The sequence below is a fragment of the Pelmatolapia mariae genome, linkage group LG17 (genome assembly GCF_036321145.2).
Source record: "Pelmatolapia mariae isolate MD_Pm_ZW linkage group LG17, Pm_UMD_F_2, whole genome shotgun sequence".
Classification (NCBI taxonomy): domain Eukaryota; kingdom Metazoa; phylum Chordata; class Actinopteri; order Cichliformes; family Cichlidae; genus Pelmatolapia; species Pelmatolapia mariae.
Window position 1 is genome coordinate 36675363 of NC_086242.1, and position 14814 is coordinate 36690176.

The window sequence follows — 14814 nt, forward strand, 5'->3', positions numbered from 1 at the left end:
AAACCAAGAATATGCCTGAGCAGCAAGTACAGGAAAACTGCTGACATACCACCACATATGAATACTCATGTCAAAACACACACACACACACACACACACACACACACACACACACACACACACACACACACACACACACACACACACACACTGCAATAAAAAATGTTCAATATTAAGACCACATTTCCCACAAACCCTTTCCATTATCTATAGAACAGGACTACAGCCCAAAAAAATTGATCTGAGACTATTTTGCGCTTGTCCAAGGGCTTGGCATGGAAATAATGCATGTTGACAGCAGGGCACTGCTTACTGCTGAGCAATGCTTAATATAAATATGCTGGACCTTGTTCTTGCAGCTGCTAATGAACTCTGTGTTAATATCCAGTTCATGGGAGCTTGTCGTTAGCAGCACTTCAGAGACACTGCACATGTCATGGTGTGTTTTTCAGATTCACAACTCTGCACTCTTGCTGTTCAAGTCACAATCATCTTTCTGAGGCAGACAGATGGTATCAAAATTTGATAATGTATACAAAATGTATAAAATGTCATATGCTTCACTGTGGATCTGATTGCAGATTATAAATCATAATATTGTATTGCTTTCTATTAACTGTTATTTTAGACAACTATATAAGTTACTGTCTTTTATGAAATTGAGGAATAATTTTACTTAAAGAATTTTTTTTTTAACTTTCAACTTACTTCAACATTACCTTTCAAACTACTGAAGAAGTGAATTTTTAGTAGGGCACAGGGAAACCTAGGGATATTTGGCATGAAAAAGAAATCTGCAAATTTTTGTTTTTTCTATTTTTCTATTTTTTGTCATTATTGGAAAATTGCAGTTATTGAAACTGTTTTCTGGCTTCACAATAATCAGGTTAACAACGATAGCAGCGCATTTGGTGAATTACACAGTTGCTACTCTCCAACCTTTGAGGGGAGAAAATACATGTGTGACAGCTAACATTTTTGCATGTTTTGTTGAGTATTTTGTGAGTTTAGAACTTTTGCAGTAAGGCTGCAGACATTAAAAATGCTACTGACGCATACATTGTACAAATATTATAGCACATTTAAAAAAGTAAACTCATCCTCACTTCTTAATTCCTATATGTCAACTCAGAATCTCCTTCATTCCAAAGCAATGAATAATTTAAGACGTCCTATATTCACTGTTTTCCAAATGTAAACACAGAACAAACAAGCTGGTCTCGGGAAGCTATTATGTTCAAAATGTTGTCTGGCGGTTGCTAAATCCCTTTGGGACCAAACAGCAATCCCTCAGGTGCCAGCAGACTGGTAGACATAAAAAAGGGGCGATATCCCTCGACTGTTTGCTGTGCTAGGTTTGTCCTTGAAGATTATAGCTTTTCCTCACATGTGGAGTTTTTTGCATAGAAAAAAGTGGCGGTAAATGAAATGTGGGGCTGTATGTGAGGGCCCCATCGCATCTGGATATCTAAACAATGGTGTGAATGCCACTCAAGCTGTGCGATGGCGAAAAGCAAGGTCAGTTCAATGAGAGAAGGAGACTGTTTCAGAGCCTGTGTAACCGTAGCTTAACCACATGAATCTCTGTCAAACGGGTCAATCCTTTCTGTAACATTAGCCCTCACCATCTTCCAGACAAGGGCGTAGTTTCAGTCTGTTCTGACATAATATCAAAGCTATTTAAAGAACAGATAAATGTAGCAGAGTGTGCAATCACATAACACTGAGCTTATTGGAGAAAAAAGCATTTGCAAACTTGCTTCTAAAGTTACGATCAGTTTCAAAAGATGGTGTTTATTAGTAATCTAGATGAGGGATCTAGATGTAGCATCATCCCCCCATTTCAATCAAAACTGCCATATAATGTGCTTTTAACTTCAAGTGTTAGAGTAACCATTTCATACATTTTATTTTGGAGTATTTTTCTTTCCCGCTGATAAGGGTACAAATACCAGAAAATCTTTTAAAATGGGAATGTAATGAGTCAAATGCCATAATTATCAAAATCATCAAGCTATAACTAGCTCCTAGGTCTTGTTAGATCTGATCCTGCTTAGATAATGAAAACACGAGTCCTATCTTGAAAGTCACACTTAGCAAATTTGCTTGAGCACAGAGCATGGAAAATTCCTGTAAGATGCTTTACTGCAAAAGCGTCTCAAAGGGAAGACCTTTTGGTCCTTGTTCATTCATTTAGTGGTGCATAGGCAAATTATTTATTCTATCTTTGGCAAATATAGTCTCACTTGTTTTTCTAGTCACTCTTGAAAAAGTAAATTAAGTATGTTTCAGCAGCTAAAACTAACTGCTTAATCTTGCAGTCTGTTCGGCTGGGGTATAAACAGATGTAAGTGCTTCCTAAATAGGAAGCAAAGAGAAGGACAGAGTAATGAATATGACAGCCATGTCTGCTCGAGCGTAACAGTGATTAATTAACTGAGGTACTAAGCTTCTTGGTGATTAGCACCATTTCTTATCCAGGAGAGAGATTAGGGTGGCCTGGCTGGGCTTTTGTTGTGGACAGAATTGGTATTCAAACTCAAAGGCTCTCTTTACATTCAAACATTCACAAGCTGACTTCCCATTTTACATTCGGTCTAATGACTGAAAGCTGAGCGGTGATCCATACTGCTGCCACCTTATACCAGTACCTACTGTTTTACACTGTTTCACTGCTTCAACTCACAGACACATATACACCATACACAATGGCGGTATGATGATGCATTTTTCAAATACTTCATGCTGACTGGCCTTGTGCGTCTGATGCATGAAAATGAGACTTGCCTCCTTTGACCAATCAGACACCTCACACCCCAAACCTGTGGGTCCCATTGGATTAAATGTGGTGGTAAGACAATGCCGCTGTATTGATTGTGCCTGGCTGAGACTCCTCTGAGGAATAAAGGAGTAGAAAACAAACACAAAAGCATGCACACACACACAGACTGCCATCTGTCATGGCTGTCGACAGCCCGGCCACCATCTTCCTCTGTAAATGGGGCAAAACACACAAAATAATAGACTGAGGGTGAAGGAGAGAGGCGAGGAGGGAACATTTCGCCCAGGGAGCTGATATAAACCAATAGATCATTTTGTCTTTGCCTGTGCCGCAATCTTTTCACTAGATTCTCTACGGTGCCTATGGCTCCCAGGTAGGACAGCTTTTTAAGGTGTTGGTTGTCCATCAACTCCTGAATGCCATTACATGTGTGCCAGCTGGTGAGGAAGGTGGCGCCTGCTTTTAATTAAATCCAGGATATGTGGAGGAGAAGATGGCATGCTTACAGACTGAGTATCATTAATAGTTGGGGACATATCTCCCTGATAAATTGTACAGAGTGAGTCAGTCCAATCAGATCTGTTTATTTGCTAAGGACGAGTGATGTACAAACTCACTTGGGTAATCTCAAGATTCAAGATTCAAGAGCTTTATTGTCAATACAGTAGTATACATAGTATACAGTGTACCGAATGCTGTTTCACCCTAAGCCCCCCATGGTGCATTTATAAATATATAAAGGATATATCTCCAAGAGATATAAAACTAGGAATTACATATAAATAACATGCTAAGTTTCGGTAAAATTAAGGGATAAAAAGGTACTAATTACTAACTATACAATTCTATACAATACTATAATGGTAACTATACAATATTAACTGTATGATAAACAAAGACAGGACAGAGACAATACAAAGTGGAATGTGCAGTAGGTATTAAATACCAGTTTCAAGTTATTGTCGGGATATTATTGACGAGACATGACAAAGACATGTGCAAAATGCAAAATGTGCAAATATAATATAATTTAGATGTGTTCAGAACTATGTGACTGAGTGTGCAAATAAGCATGCTGTTCCCAGGCCCAGTTTGTAGTGGATTTGTGGAAGTTTTTGTTGTTTTTGAGTCTTTTGATGAGTATTGTAAGGTGTTTGTAGAGGTGTATGTTTATATCAGTCCTTTTGTGGTAGTGAGTTGAGGGCTCTGACTGCTTGGGGGAAGAAGCTCTTCCAGTGTCTGGTCGTCACGGTTTTGATGCTGCGAAACCGTCTGCCAGATGGAAGGAGGGAGAACAGTGCATGTGAGGGGTGGAGAGTGTCCTTCACTATGCTGTTCGCACGTCGGATGATGTGTCTGTCATAGAGTTGGGAGGTGGATGTGAGAGGCCCTCCAATGATCCTCTCTGCTGTCCTCACTATCCGCTGCAGAGACTTCTTTTCAGCGAGGGTGCAGTTTTTGTACCAGATAGTGATGTAGCAGCAGAGGACACTCAATGGTTCCCTGATAAAATGATGTGAGGATAGGAGGAGGGAGACTGGCCTTCTTCAGTTTCCTAAGAAAGTGAAGACGGTGTGTGAAGACCCCATACCTCCCTCCTCCCGCTCATGTGTAGTGTTGCTGCGTGTTGTTCTAAAGTGCATTTAAAACAAGGGAGGGCATGGTGCTGCTGCCAGAGAGCAGCAGGTGTTAGCACGGCCCCTCCCGAGAACCCTCAATGTCTACATGGATTTAAAATTGAGAGGTGGGCACCGGCGCCAGAGGTAGGGTTGAATACACAGACCGTCCACTGGACGCCGTTAACGTGGTCACCCTCAAGGCCCTATATATATGTGTGTGTTATGAGAGTGTGAGTAATGTGGATGTCTAAGTTGTGGAATAAAATTGAGGCACAGGTGGCCAGAAGGGGACAGAGGGGGGGGGGGAATGCCTCCCCTGCACCCTGGTGACACACCCGCACCCCAAGGCCCTACCTGTGTGGGTGGGTGTGGTGGAGCAGGAAGAGGGAGGCAGCCGGGGATGGGGAGGAAAAGAAGGGAGGGGCAAGATGCCCCTCCCTAGGGCCAGCTCCCCCGCTGACCCCAGTAGGCACCCCCGTCCTCTGGTACCCACCAAGGCAAGGGAGCCCAGGCCCATCCAGACCGGGGCCTACGGCAGCAGCACCGCCAAGCCCCACAGGACCCGGGGCAGCCCACCCTACCCCACCGCAGAGGAAACTGTACCCACCCCAACATTCAATCATCTCCCAGACTACACAAGACAATAGACACCCAGGTTAAGTTTATTCTCCACCTCTCCTATGTCTCTCCCCACCTGCAGAGTGGACTCCTGCAAGGATGGAACAACCTCCCTGCCAGTTGAAGAGCCCCCCAGTTAGACCGATGCACCAGAGGCCCCCTGCGCCAGGGCTGAGCCCCCGTGCACCCACCCGCCCACAACCTCGGCGACACACCGACGAGGACCGAAGCCCCCAAGGCCCAGCCAGAGCCCCAGCACGGAGGCGAAGCACCCCCGAACCCCAAGCCCCCACGCCTGCCCCGGATCCACTCAGGGGCAGCCAGGCTACCAGGCCAGTAACCTACGTCCGCCAGCATAGACCCTCCCCCAGCCCCGCTGCACGCAGCCACGAGGAGAACACCCTCTAAGAGCGACCAGAGCCACTAACCAGGTTATGACCACAACCCCCGGGTTAAGCCCTCCAGGGATAACGTCCCTAGGGATTCTCCAGACGCCCTAAGCCCGTCCCAACCTCCACATCAACCACAATAGCTAAGGCGGGACCAAACCACGACCCCCCCACCCCCGCTAGGTGATGGAGCCGATCAAAGGAGCCCAGAGGGATTGATCTAATGTGGTGGCAGAGGCTGTATCGAGACTAATGTGATCTATTAGATGGTTTCTATATTGGCTAGAATTAAGATTATTTTTGTTTTTCCAGTTCATGAGGACCGTTTTCTTGGCGATGCATAGGGCAGTAAAAACCATGTGGACTGTATTAGTTTCTGTAGTGACATCATCCAATTTTCCCAACAGGCACACTAAAGGGGAGGTTGGAATTTTACATTTCAGACACTTTGATAAGTCTTCACATATCTCGCGCCAAAACTTCTGCACTGGTGGACAGAACCAAAGAGCGTGGATGTAATTGTCTGGTGTATTGTCTTGACAGTGTGAGCAGTTGTTGGAAGATGTAAAGCCCATCTTGAACATCCGATGACCTGTATAGTGCACTCTATGTAGTATTTTGTATTGTTTTAATTGCAGACTGGGATTTTTAATCGATTTAAAGGTTTTTAAGCATACCTGAGACCAGAAGTTTTGGTCTAAGGTGACTGATAAATCTGCTTCCCACTTTGCAATAGGAAGGGATATTGATTCATCCACTTTAGAAAGTGTTCTGTATATTTTAGATAATAATTTGGGGGATTTAAGAGTAAGTTCTCTGCTAGCCATCGGGGTGGGGGGGCTGGGAGGAGGTGTTGGCCGTCCGATTGGCCTCCCTGCTGCTGCGGAGCCTGGGGCGGTCTGCTTGCCTCCACCCCGGTGGAAAGGGTAACATCTCTTGGGTCTAGGTGTCGTTTCCCCCTCTGGGGGCGGGGGTACCTGGACCCGGGATATAGAGTATGTTTGGGGAGTGTGATTGTGTGTACATGTCCATTTATGTCTTTCCTTACGTTGGGTGAGTGCTGAGTGTTTGTATATGTGTGCATGAGGGTGGGAATGCATGTTTGTGTCTGTGTGTGCCTGTTTGTCTGTGTCTATATGTCAGGTCGGGTCTTAGACTCCACCTCCCTGGGAACTCCCAGGCCCTCCAAAGTGTGGAGGCCTATCTCCCCTCACCACACTCCCTGCCGGTAACTGATGCCCTCAGGGGTCAGTGCATAGGTGGTTCTTGGTGTCCGGGGCTGGGCGCTCAGGTATGTACCAGCTCACTCCCGGTGGCTACTTGGCGGGACCTGGCGCCTGTTGCTCGGTCAGGCCTCTTCCGGGGCAAAGGGGGCCCTCGGGCCTCCGGCCTCTGGGCCTGCGGCTCGGTTCACTCTGGCACAGCTGGCTGCCGGCAGAGCCGGCGGGCACGCCAGTGCAGCCCCCTCTGGCTTCTGCTCTGTGGCTACTGGGTGATCCCTCGTCTGGGGATCTCCTCAGCCCTTCCCAGGAGGGTGGCACGGATGCCCCTCCGGTGGTCCTCCTTGGGCTCTCGCACTCTGGGGTCTCTGGATGTCTGGAGCCTTATTCTCCTCCATGCCTGCTTCATGCCCTGGGGGACAGGGCTATGGCTCCCTACACCCTCTAGCAGACCGTTACATGGAGAAACCTTTTGAATACAAGCGCGCTGATCCACACAGGTGTGCACATGGGTGTTCACTGTCCATAGACATAAACTACACCTTTCTTGGCTGCTACTTCAAAGCACATTGTGCGCTGTCTGTCCTGCGTGCTGCACAACAACATTCAATATTTAGTATTTACTGCTGTTCACACTTAGCTAGATTAATGCGATGGTGTTGTGTTTAGTATGTTGCTTTGTTTCTTTTGCTTGTTTTCTCTTCTTTTTCTCTCAACAGGTGATCCAGGAGATTTTTTTCTTTCTCTTTTTAAGTGCCCTTTCTCACTGTCCCTCTGCCCTTCTGCTTTTCTTTTCCTTCCTCTCTTTCTTTCTCCCCTTCCTATCCCCCAGCCATGTCTGTCCCGTCTGTAACAACTGAAAATAAAATAAAATAAATAATAACAACAAAGGTCGATCAAATGGACCAATACGGCAATGCCATGATGATCCATTTGGCAAAATAAATCCATTGGGTATCCTTGTTGGTCTTCAGACAACAATTCTGACAGCTAAAGAACCAAATGGGACAGACAAAAAAAAAAAGAAAAAAAAAGAAGAAAGTGAAGACGTTGTTGGGCTTTTTTCATGATGGTGGTGGTGTTCAGGTTCCAGGAGAGGTCAGCTGATATGTGCACACCCAGGAACTTCACACTGCTGACCATCTCAACAGCAGATCCGTTGATGTACAGAGGGGTGTGGGCCATTGGGAGACAGGTTGTTATTCTGACACCAGTCTACCAGGTGTTGTACCTCCTCTCTGTGCTTTTACAACTTTTTTAAAAAAAATATTAGTTTTTATATATTTATTTTTAGTGGCGATGATGATGTGATGATATATATGGCTCTGCGAAGGGAGCATGTTCTATATTTGGGTTGTGGAAGTATTGATCCAGGGGCTAAAGCACTGGGTAGTCGTATCTGGTAAAACACATGACTGGTTCAAGTTGGTTCTGTTGGTTCACATGGTAAACCACAGGGTTCTGTTCTTGGCCCCCATTTTATTTTTAGCGTGTTTACTTCGTGGTTTTTATCTTGAAAGGTGCTATACAAAAATAAATAATCGGAATAAAAACCAGAAACTGTTGTGTTGTCGCATCTTCAGATTAGGGTCATCCATTAGGCGTTCAAAGTAAAGAGCTCTGCACGCCTACCTGTGGCTGATCTGTGTCCCCCGTAGACTGGACATGGTCTCTTCTAGGTTCTGCCGCAGGTCAGCGATGTTCTTTACTGTCCTCATACGTCTTGTCTCAGGGTCTTCTCCTGCACACATACATTTTTACATGATTTACTCAGATCCCTGGACATACTTTTAACAACAAGCACCTGTCACCCATTTACGCAAAAGCTACAAACACACACAACATAAAAAGTGATGAGGATGTCTGACATACAGTTTTTCATTGGATTTCACTGAAATGTCTCAGTAGGGGGAACAAAATGATGACCAATCACAATGACAGACTGCATTACGGTGAATGTCCCTAACCCACTTGCTGAGAATTTGGATCTCATACAATAAATCAGCCTGTCAGGGCACTAACATGCACTTCTTCTGCTTTAGAAAGTGTGTGTATCATTTTATGTGGTATTGACATTTTTCCTTCAGGCTGATGCTGAAATGTCATGCCATGACACCACGCAATCTGTCACTTAGTTTGGGACACAGTCATGCCCGCATGTAGAAGCAAACTCTGCCAGAGCTCCTGTGCTTCTCTGTCAGACATGTAGAGAAATGCTTCCATCTCTCTACCTCGCCCTAGAGCAGGAGACGGCTAAGAAAGCACTTCATATATTTTATGTTCTCTTTCAGTGCCTCGTTTACAGATGAAGAATTTGTTTCATTAAGCTTACTGAAGTAGTGTTGCTAATAAGCACTGGACGGGCAACATTTCAGAAGTGTGAGCAGCGACAACAGACCAAAGTATCTGCTTGTCAGCTCCAATTAAGCTTCTCTGTTAGCTTGTCAAGCTAGCCTATATCCACAGGCAGGTACCACACAATGGGTAATTAACAAGTGGCACGAGACACAGAATGGATGGTGGTCACAGTGCTTTCTAGTTTTAAGGTGATTTCACAGGGAAACTGTCTCCGTGGCACAATAAATGAGCCAGCAGATGTTGGCCAGTGTTGTGTAATGGTAAAATGACTGCAAGAAGCTTTTCTCTGTGTTTCAGGCAATGCAGCTGTGATTACAGTGTGGGGCACATCAGGGCAGATGGGGGTTCTAGAGATTTGAAAAGGCCTCAGGGAACTCCTCTGGGCCAGCTCATTGCCACGGGCAGAAACCACAGTATCTGAGTTCTTTATCTTCTGGAATATACAGCAGGATTATATTGAATTTGAACAGAAATGCTAAGCTAGTTTCCTAGATAACAATACACATATAACATTGTAGGATGGAGTTCTGTTTTTTGTACAGATCCCGTCTTTTTGATTCTACACTGAACAACGTGATCAGGCATGAACTACTACAAAACTGGCAGTACGTCACTAATTTTGCACACTGAGACCAGTCTTCCTGTTTTGCAGGATGTTATGTTACAATACACAGTGGTAAAGTCACTTAGGCACATTTAAAGAAAAGTGCCTTGATGGACACATTTCATTTATCTTTGTTTTGTTCAAGCTTTGTTTTTGAAAGAGAACAACTTTTATTTTATTCACTATTTATTTGATCATTATTTGCTGCAGTTGCCTTAGTTCTTGTGCCTGCTGAGGCTCTACTGAATTAAAAAAGTTAAATCTGTGACTCACAAGAGCACATGGTACAGGTCTGGCTAAACCTTATTTTTCAGTCACTAAAATCTTGGGTCGTTTCAAACGCTTTTACAATTCATTCACTTCTCATTAGTATATGGGGATATGGCTGGCCAGGGAGCCGCTGCCAGTCCCCTCTGAGGTCATCCCCAAACCGCAGCCTCAATTCATGTTCAAGCCATCTGCCATTACCTAAAATGAGGACGTGGTCCGAGCTAAATTCCAGAAAAGTCCACACTGCAATATCTGTTTGTTTTTCAAAGCTCAAGACTTGACCTCAATTACAACATGGATCTTTTAGAAAGGCTAAAGCTCCTTTAAGAAGGGAGATCCTGGATCACATTATCTTAATGGGAGGGGGAGCTCTTCACTGCAAACTCAAAACATTACAACCGCCTGATTTTGTCTTTCTTTGTAATCCGTCTTTTTCTCATGTCATCCCTGATGTGCAAAACTTCTCTCACCAGCTCTTCTTCAAGAAAGATCCAATTACAATCCCATTATAAAGTGACATGAGGCAATCTAGTCCCAGAGTCTCCATTATGAACGGACACTTAATGAAACATTGAGAAGCAGTTAAAGGTGCGAGTGTGTGTGAATCTATTTTTGTGTGTGTGTGTGTGTATAAATGAGAGCCATAGCAGCAGTGCATGAGCAGAGGTCTCACCCGAACAATGCTGCAATCACATGACTGCATCCACAGCGAAACCAAAACATTACAGCGTTACACTTTCTGCTGTAAATAACTGATTTTAAAGACTAGCAGACTTGTATGGTTAAATCTTTTGCACCTGATGACGTAATGTAGCAATATGCTTATACAATATTTTTTAGCTCCTACTTTCACTTCCAACACTACAGAGAGGTGAGAAGCCACCAAGCGCTCATTTGGATTCAAGCTTACATTCAGATCTTGGCCTGGAAAGCACAGGAAGCAGCCAAACTGAGACCAGGCCAGTGTGTGTGTGTGTGTGTGTGTGTGTGTGAGAGGGGTTGAGGGAATAGAATCAGGAAAGGTATATACACACACAAATGCTGGATGTTAAACAAATGCTTCTTGAAACAGAGTTGACACAACAAAATGCAAATGGCTACTGTTTAAAATTGACGCATTTATTCATACACTCGAGCATAAACACACACACACACACACACACACACACACACTGTACAGTACCAGTCAGTGCTCACATGTAGTTCCTTCTCCTACTTTTTCATGCTAACTGGTACAAATACCCATTACTAGTGCTAAATGCTATCAATGTACTCTCACAGTTATCTAACTGTACAAATGCATACAAAATAACGCTCACGTAAACATAACTGTGCACTAGTTTGCCCTCACTGCTGCAGTTTGTTGCAAATCAGTTTGAATAAAGCTCGGCTTCTCTCAAACTCTCTCATTCTCTCTCTCACTCACACACACACACACACACACACACACACACACACACACACACACACACACACACACACATACACACACATATACCGTATTTTCCGCACTACAAGGCGCACTTAAAATCCTTTAATTTTCTCAGAAATCATCAGTGCGTGTTATAATCTGGTGCGCTTTATGTATGAATTGTGGTTGTGCTTACTGATCTCGAACCGATTTTAAGTGGTAAACGGCGCTCAAAAATCTGTCAAAAATTTTTCAGTACGACTTTGGTAAGCTACGAAATCCACCGCTTGATGGATTGTCAGAGCATTATGGCTACCGTAGTCAGAAGCCTAGCGGTCTTGGAGTACTCTGGGTCCAAAACTCCGTTTCCTTCAGGTCCCAAAGTCAAATGAACACTGGAGCACACTGAGAGTTAAAAACTGTCTAAATTCTTTCATCTTTAATAAAATGATCAGTGTTGCTGCTTTACCAGGTGTAACAATTACGTTTAACATTCAGGCATCCATGAAAACAGAATTTATTAAATTTAACGGAGTTAGAAGTTAGCAGGAAGTTAGCTCGCTAGTTTCGCTAGTTACCTAATCATGATATAGCATGTTCTGACTGACAGATTTCTGAAAAAAATAAAACGTATAGCTCTGCTATCACTTCCAACATAAATGAAGACAGAAAACTAAACAGCAGTGACGTTTGTAGGGTTACTGAAGTTGGACTAGCTGGTATATAATGCTGTGCTACGTGATCGCTAGCGACACAGCTATGTTAGCATAACATAAAGCATAACACAGTGAAGCTGGAGGATGAACGCTAACTAAGTTAACGTGAGGGTTCCCGATGGTTTTTGACAAATGCAATCGCAAGGCAGGATGCTGTAAACGGACCATACGTCAATCAGGAGAACAACTGAGATAATCCATCCACAATACGAGGTTAGTCATTAATATACTGCAACAACATGGGAATAGAGCAGCTGTGAGAGAATTCAACATTAATGAATCAATGGTACAGAAATGGAGGAAGCAAGAAGAATGAGTTGAGTAAAGTTTGACTTATCTAACTGTTTTGTTTAACTTAATGCGCCTTATAATCCGTTGCGATTTATGTATGAAAACAGACCCGTTCATCGACAGTGCACCTTATAATCCGGTGCACCTTATGGTCCGAAAATTACGGTATATCTAAGTGGACACAAATGTGTTTCCTGGCAGCCACTTAAGCACATTGAGAGCCTGTTAATTACATCAATGACAACTGTCTGTGCAACAGTGTTTAATGTAATGCATGGCTTTATCTGACACACACACACACACACACACACACACACACACACACACACACACACACACACACACACACTTTTTAAGCACTTTCAAGGTCCATTTTCAAGCTTTTCCAGCACATTACCAAAAAACAGAATGCATATTTCACTTTGCATCACCTCAGTAAGACCAAAATAATAAATCTACACATCAGATATTGATGCTTCTTTCCTATGTGACACAAAAAATAGGAGACAGATGTTTGTTTGTTTTTAAAGTTCATTCATTCAAAACTAACTGTAAGATGTTTAACTACATTGCTTTCTGTATTATTGTTAAAGTTTTAAATGATCACCTTTAACGTGTTTGTTCTAATAAAATCATGTCCAGTATGACAGGCATGGAGAATAGCACTGACTGGGAGAGGCTTTGAACAGATGACATACTCAGTTCAATTCAGCATATAAGACTTCATCTGCCTTAAATAAACAGTCAGCCTTAAAGTATGAAATACTCATATACAAAAACACATCAAAATTTGTCTTAGTGGCTGATAGTGCCCGACAGGTCTCAATGTGAGCTTGAAGCCATTATAATTTTTAAGTTGTTTAATGTGTAGGTTCTCACGATAAACATATTCAAACAGTCACACATTGAAACAGACTGACACGCAGAGGTGCAAGGCAGCCCAGGTGGAGAAATTTTGCTTTCAGACTTTGTGATGATCTGATAAGAAAACTATTCAATCAAATAGTTATTTGTGGTGAAAGAAATATGGTTACAGTTTCAAGCAGTTTTAAGCACCAAATCCAAAATCCAAGCACTTTTCAAACCTTGAAAAGGCAATAAAATCCAAACATTTTCAAGGATTTCAAGCACCCCTACGAACCCTGTGTATGAAGTTGATGATTGTTAAAATAAAATAGAAAATTTTAACAATTATTTGTTTGCTCCTAAATCTACGACATGACTATATACAGAAAAGCTTGACATGGTATGCAAAAGAAAAAAATAAAGAAATACACAAACAAAAAGTTTCATAATTGTCAGTTTCATAATTTCAAATTCAAAACTAACATATTCTTTGATTGACTCATATTACATTGATTAGGGTCAAATTTAGTGTGAACAATAATACACAAACACTTTGATTCTTTGTGAATTCATAACTTCGTTTCAATCCTGTGAGGAAGAACCCATAAATAGGAGCTCTGACCTGTTACACTTTATGGCTTAACTGACGTTAACCTGACAGCAATCAAAACCCTTTCAAGAAGTTTTGCTAGAATTTTGCGACAGAAACGAAAACAAGTTCAGTTTTGTTTCTCACCAATTCACCAAGCAAACAGACACATTTCACCATGTCACTACAAATTGGAAATAAATTGGATATTAATTAAATAAACCTGCTTTAAACATCAACTAATTGTTGTTTGTAATTCTTTATCAATATATAAAATATAGTGCTACCCTTCAGCCTCCTTTCTCACGTAGATCTACCTGTGCAGTAGACATACCTGTGTTATAAATGTTAAAATCCTCTGATTTTCAGAAAAGTTGACCTCTGACCTTGAAGTCAAGGTCACCAGATTTAAACTTAACAGAGATTTTCAGATGCAACCATGGTATTGATTTGAAAATTCTATGATGCCTCGTTCTTGAGTTATTGCTTTCATAAACTTGGGTGTCCACAGCGCCCCACCATATACCAAACTCCAAAGTTTGGTATATATATTCATTAAGATTACAACACACAAATAACAAAAATGCCAACACTATTGTCCTTTTTGACAACACTATTTTGATGTTATCTAATGCAGTGCAAAAAGCAAAATAAAAAATAAATACATTGATAACTGGCAGTGAGACAGTCTTTGTTAACACACAGGGGAACACTGAGACTTCAGAAGATTTTTACTGCATTTGTCTAATTCAGCCACATATTTGTTTCAAATAACCCTGAATGAAGTGTGCAATAATGGGCTATCGATCACACTGGCTGTGTGATTCACAGGCTGTGAGGGCGGTGCAAGTAATAGAAGCTGTGGAGGAGGTGTTGATTTTGCTTTAGCTCTATCTCAAGGTATTCCTGTTTATTGCTGCATCATGCTTCAGCATGCTCAAAGGATATCAGCCAAATCTACCCATGCTAACTGTGCTCTGTTTCATATTTCACTTTGATTTATCACAATAATTGTCAAAAATCCTTCTTATTGACTCCTGTGTTTCTCTCACGTTAAAGCCAGGTTTGTGTACGGGTGATCGTTCCACATGGGAGGATGGC

At 42.5% G+C, this 14814-nt stretch overlaps 1 protein-coding gene across 9 annotated transcripts in view; it reads right to left on the bottom strand.

Annotated features, from left to right (window-relative positions):
• The window catches only part of nav3 (neuron navigator 3), a 422744-nt gene that overhangs the window by 55514 nt on the left and 352416 nt on the right, over positions 1-14814 (bottom strand). For all 9 annotated transcript variants that reach the window (XM_063460845.1, XM_063460848.1, XM_063460842.1 and 6 more), the window contains one exon: positions 8261-8369. In XM_063460845.1, coding sequence (XP_063316915.1) covers positions 8261-8369 — 109 coding nt within the window. The remainder of the gene's footprint in view (positions 1-8260; positions 8370-14814) is intronic.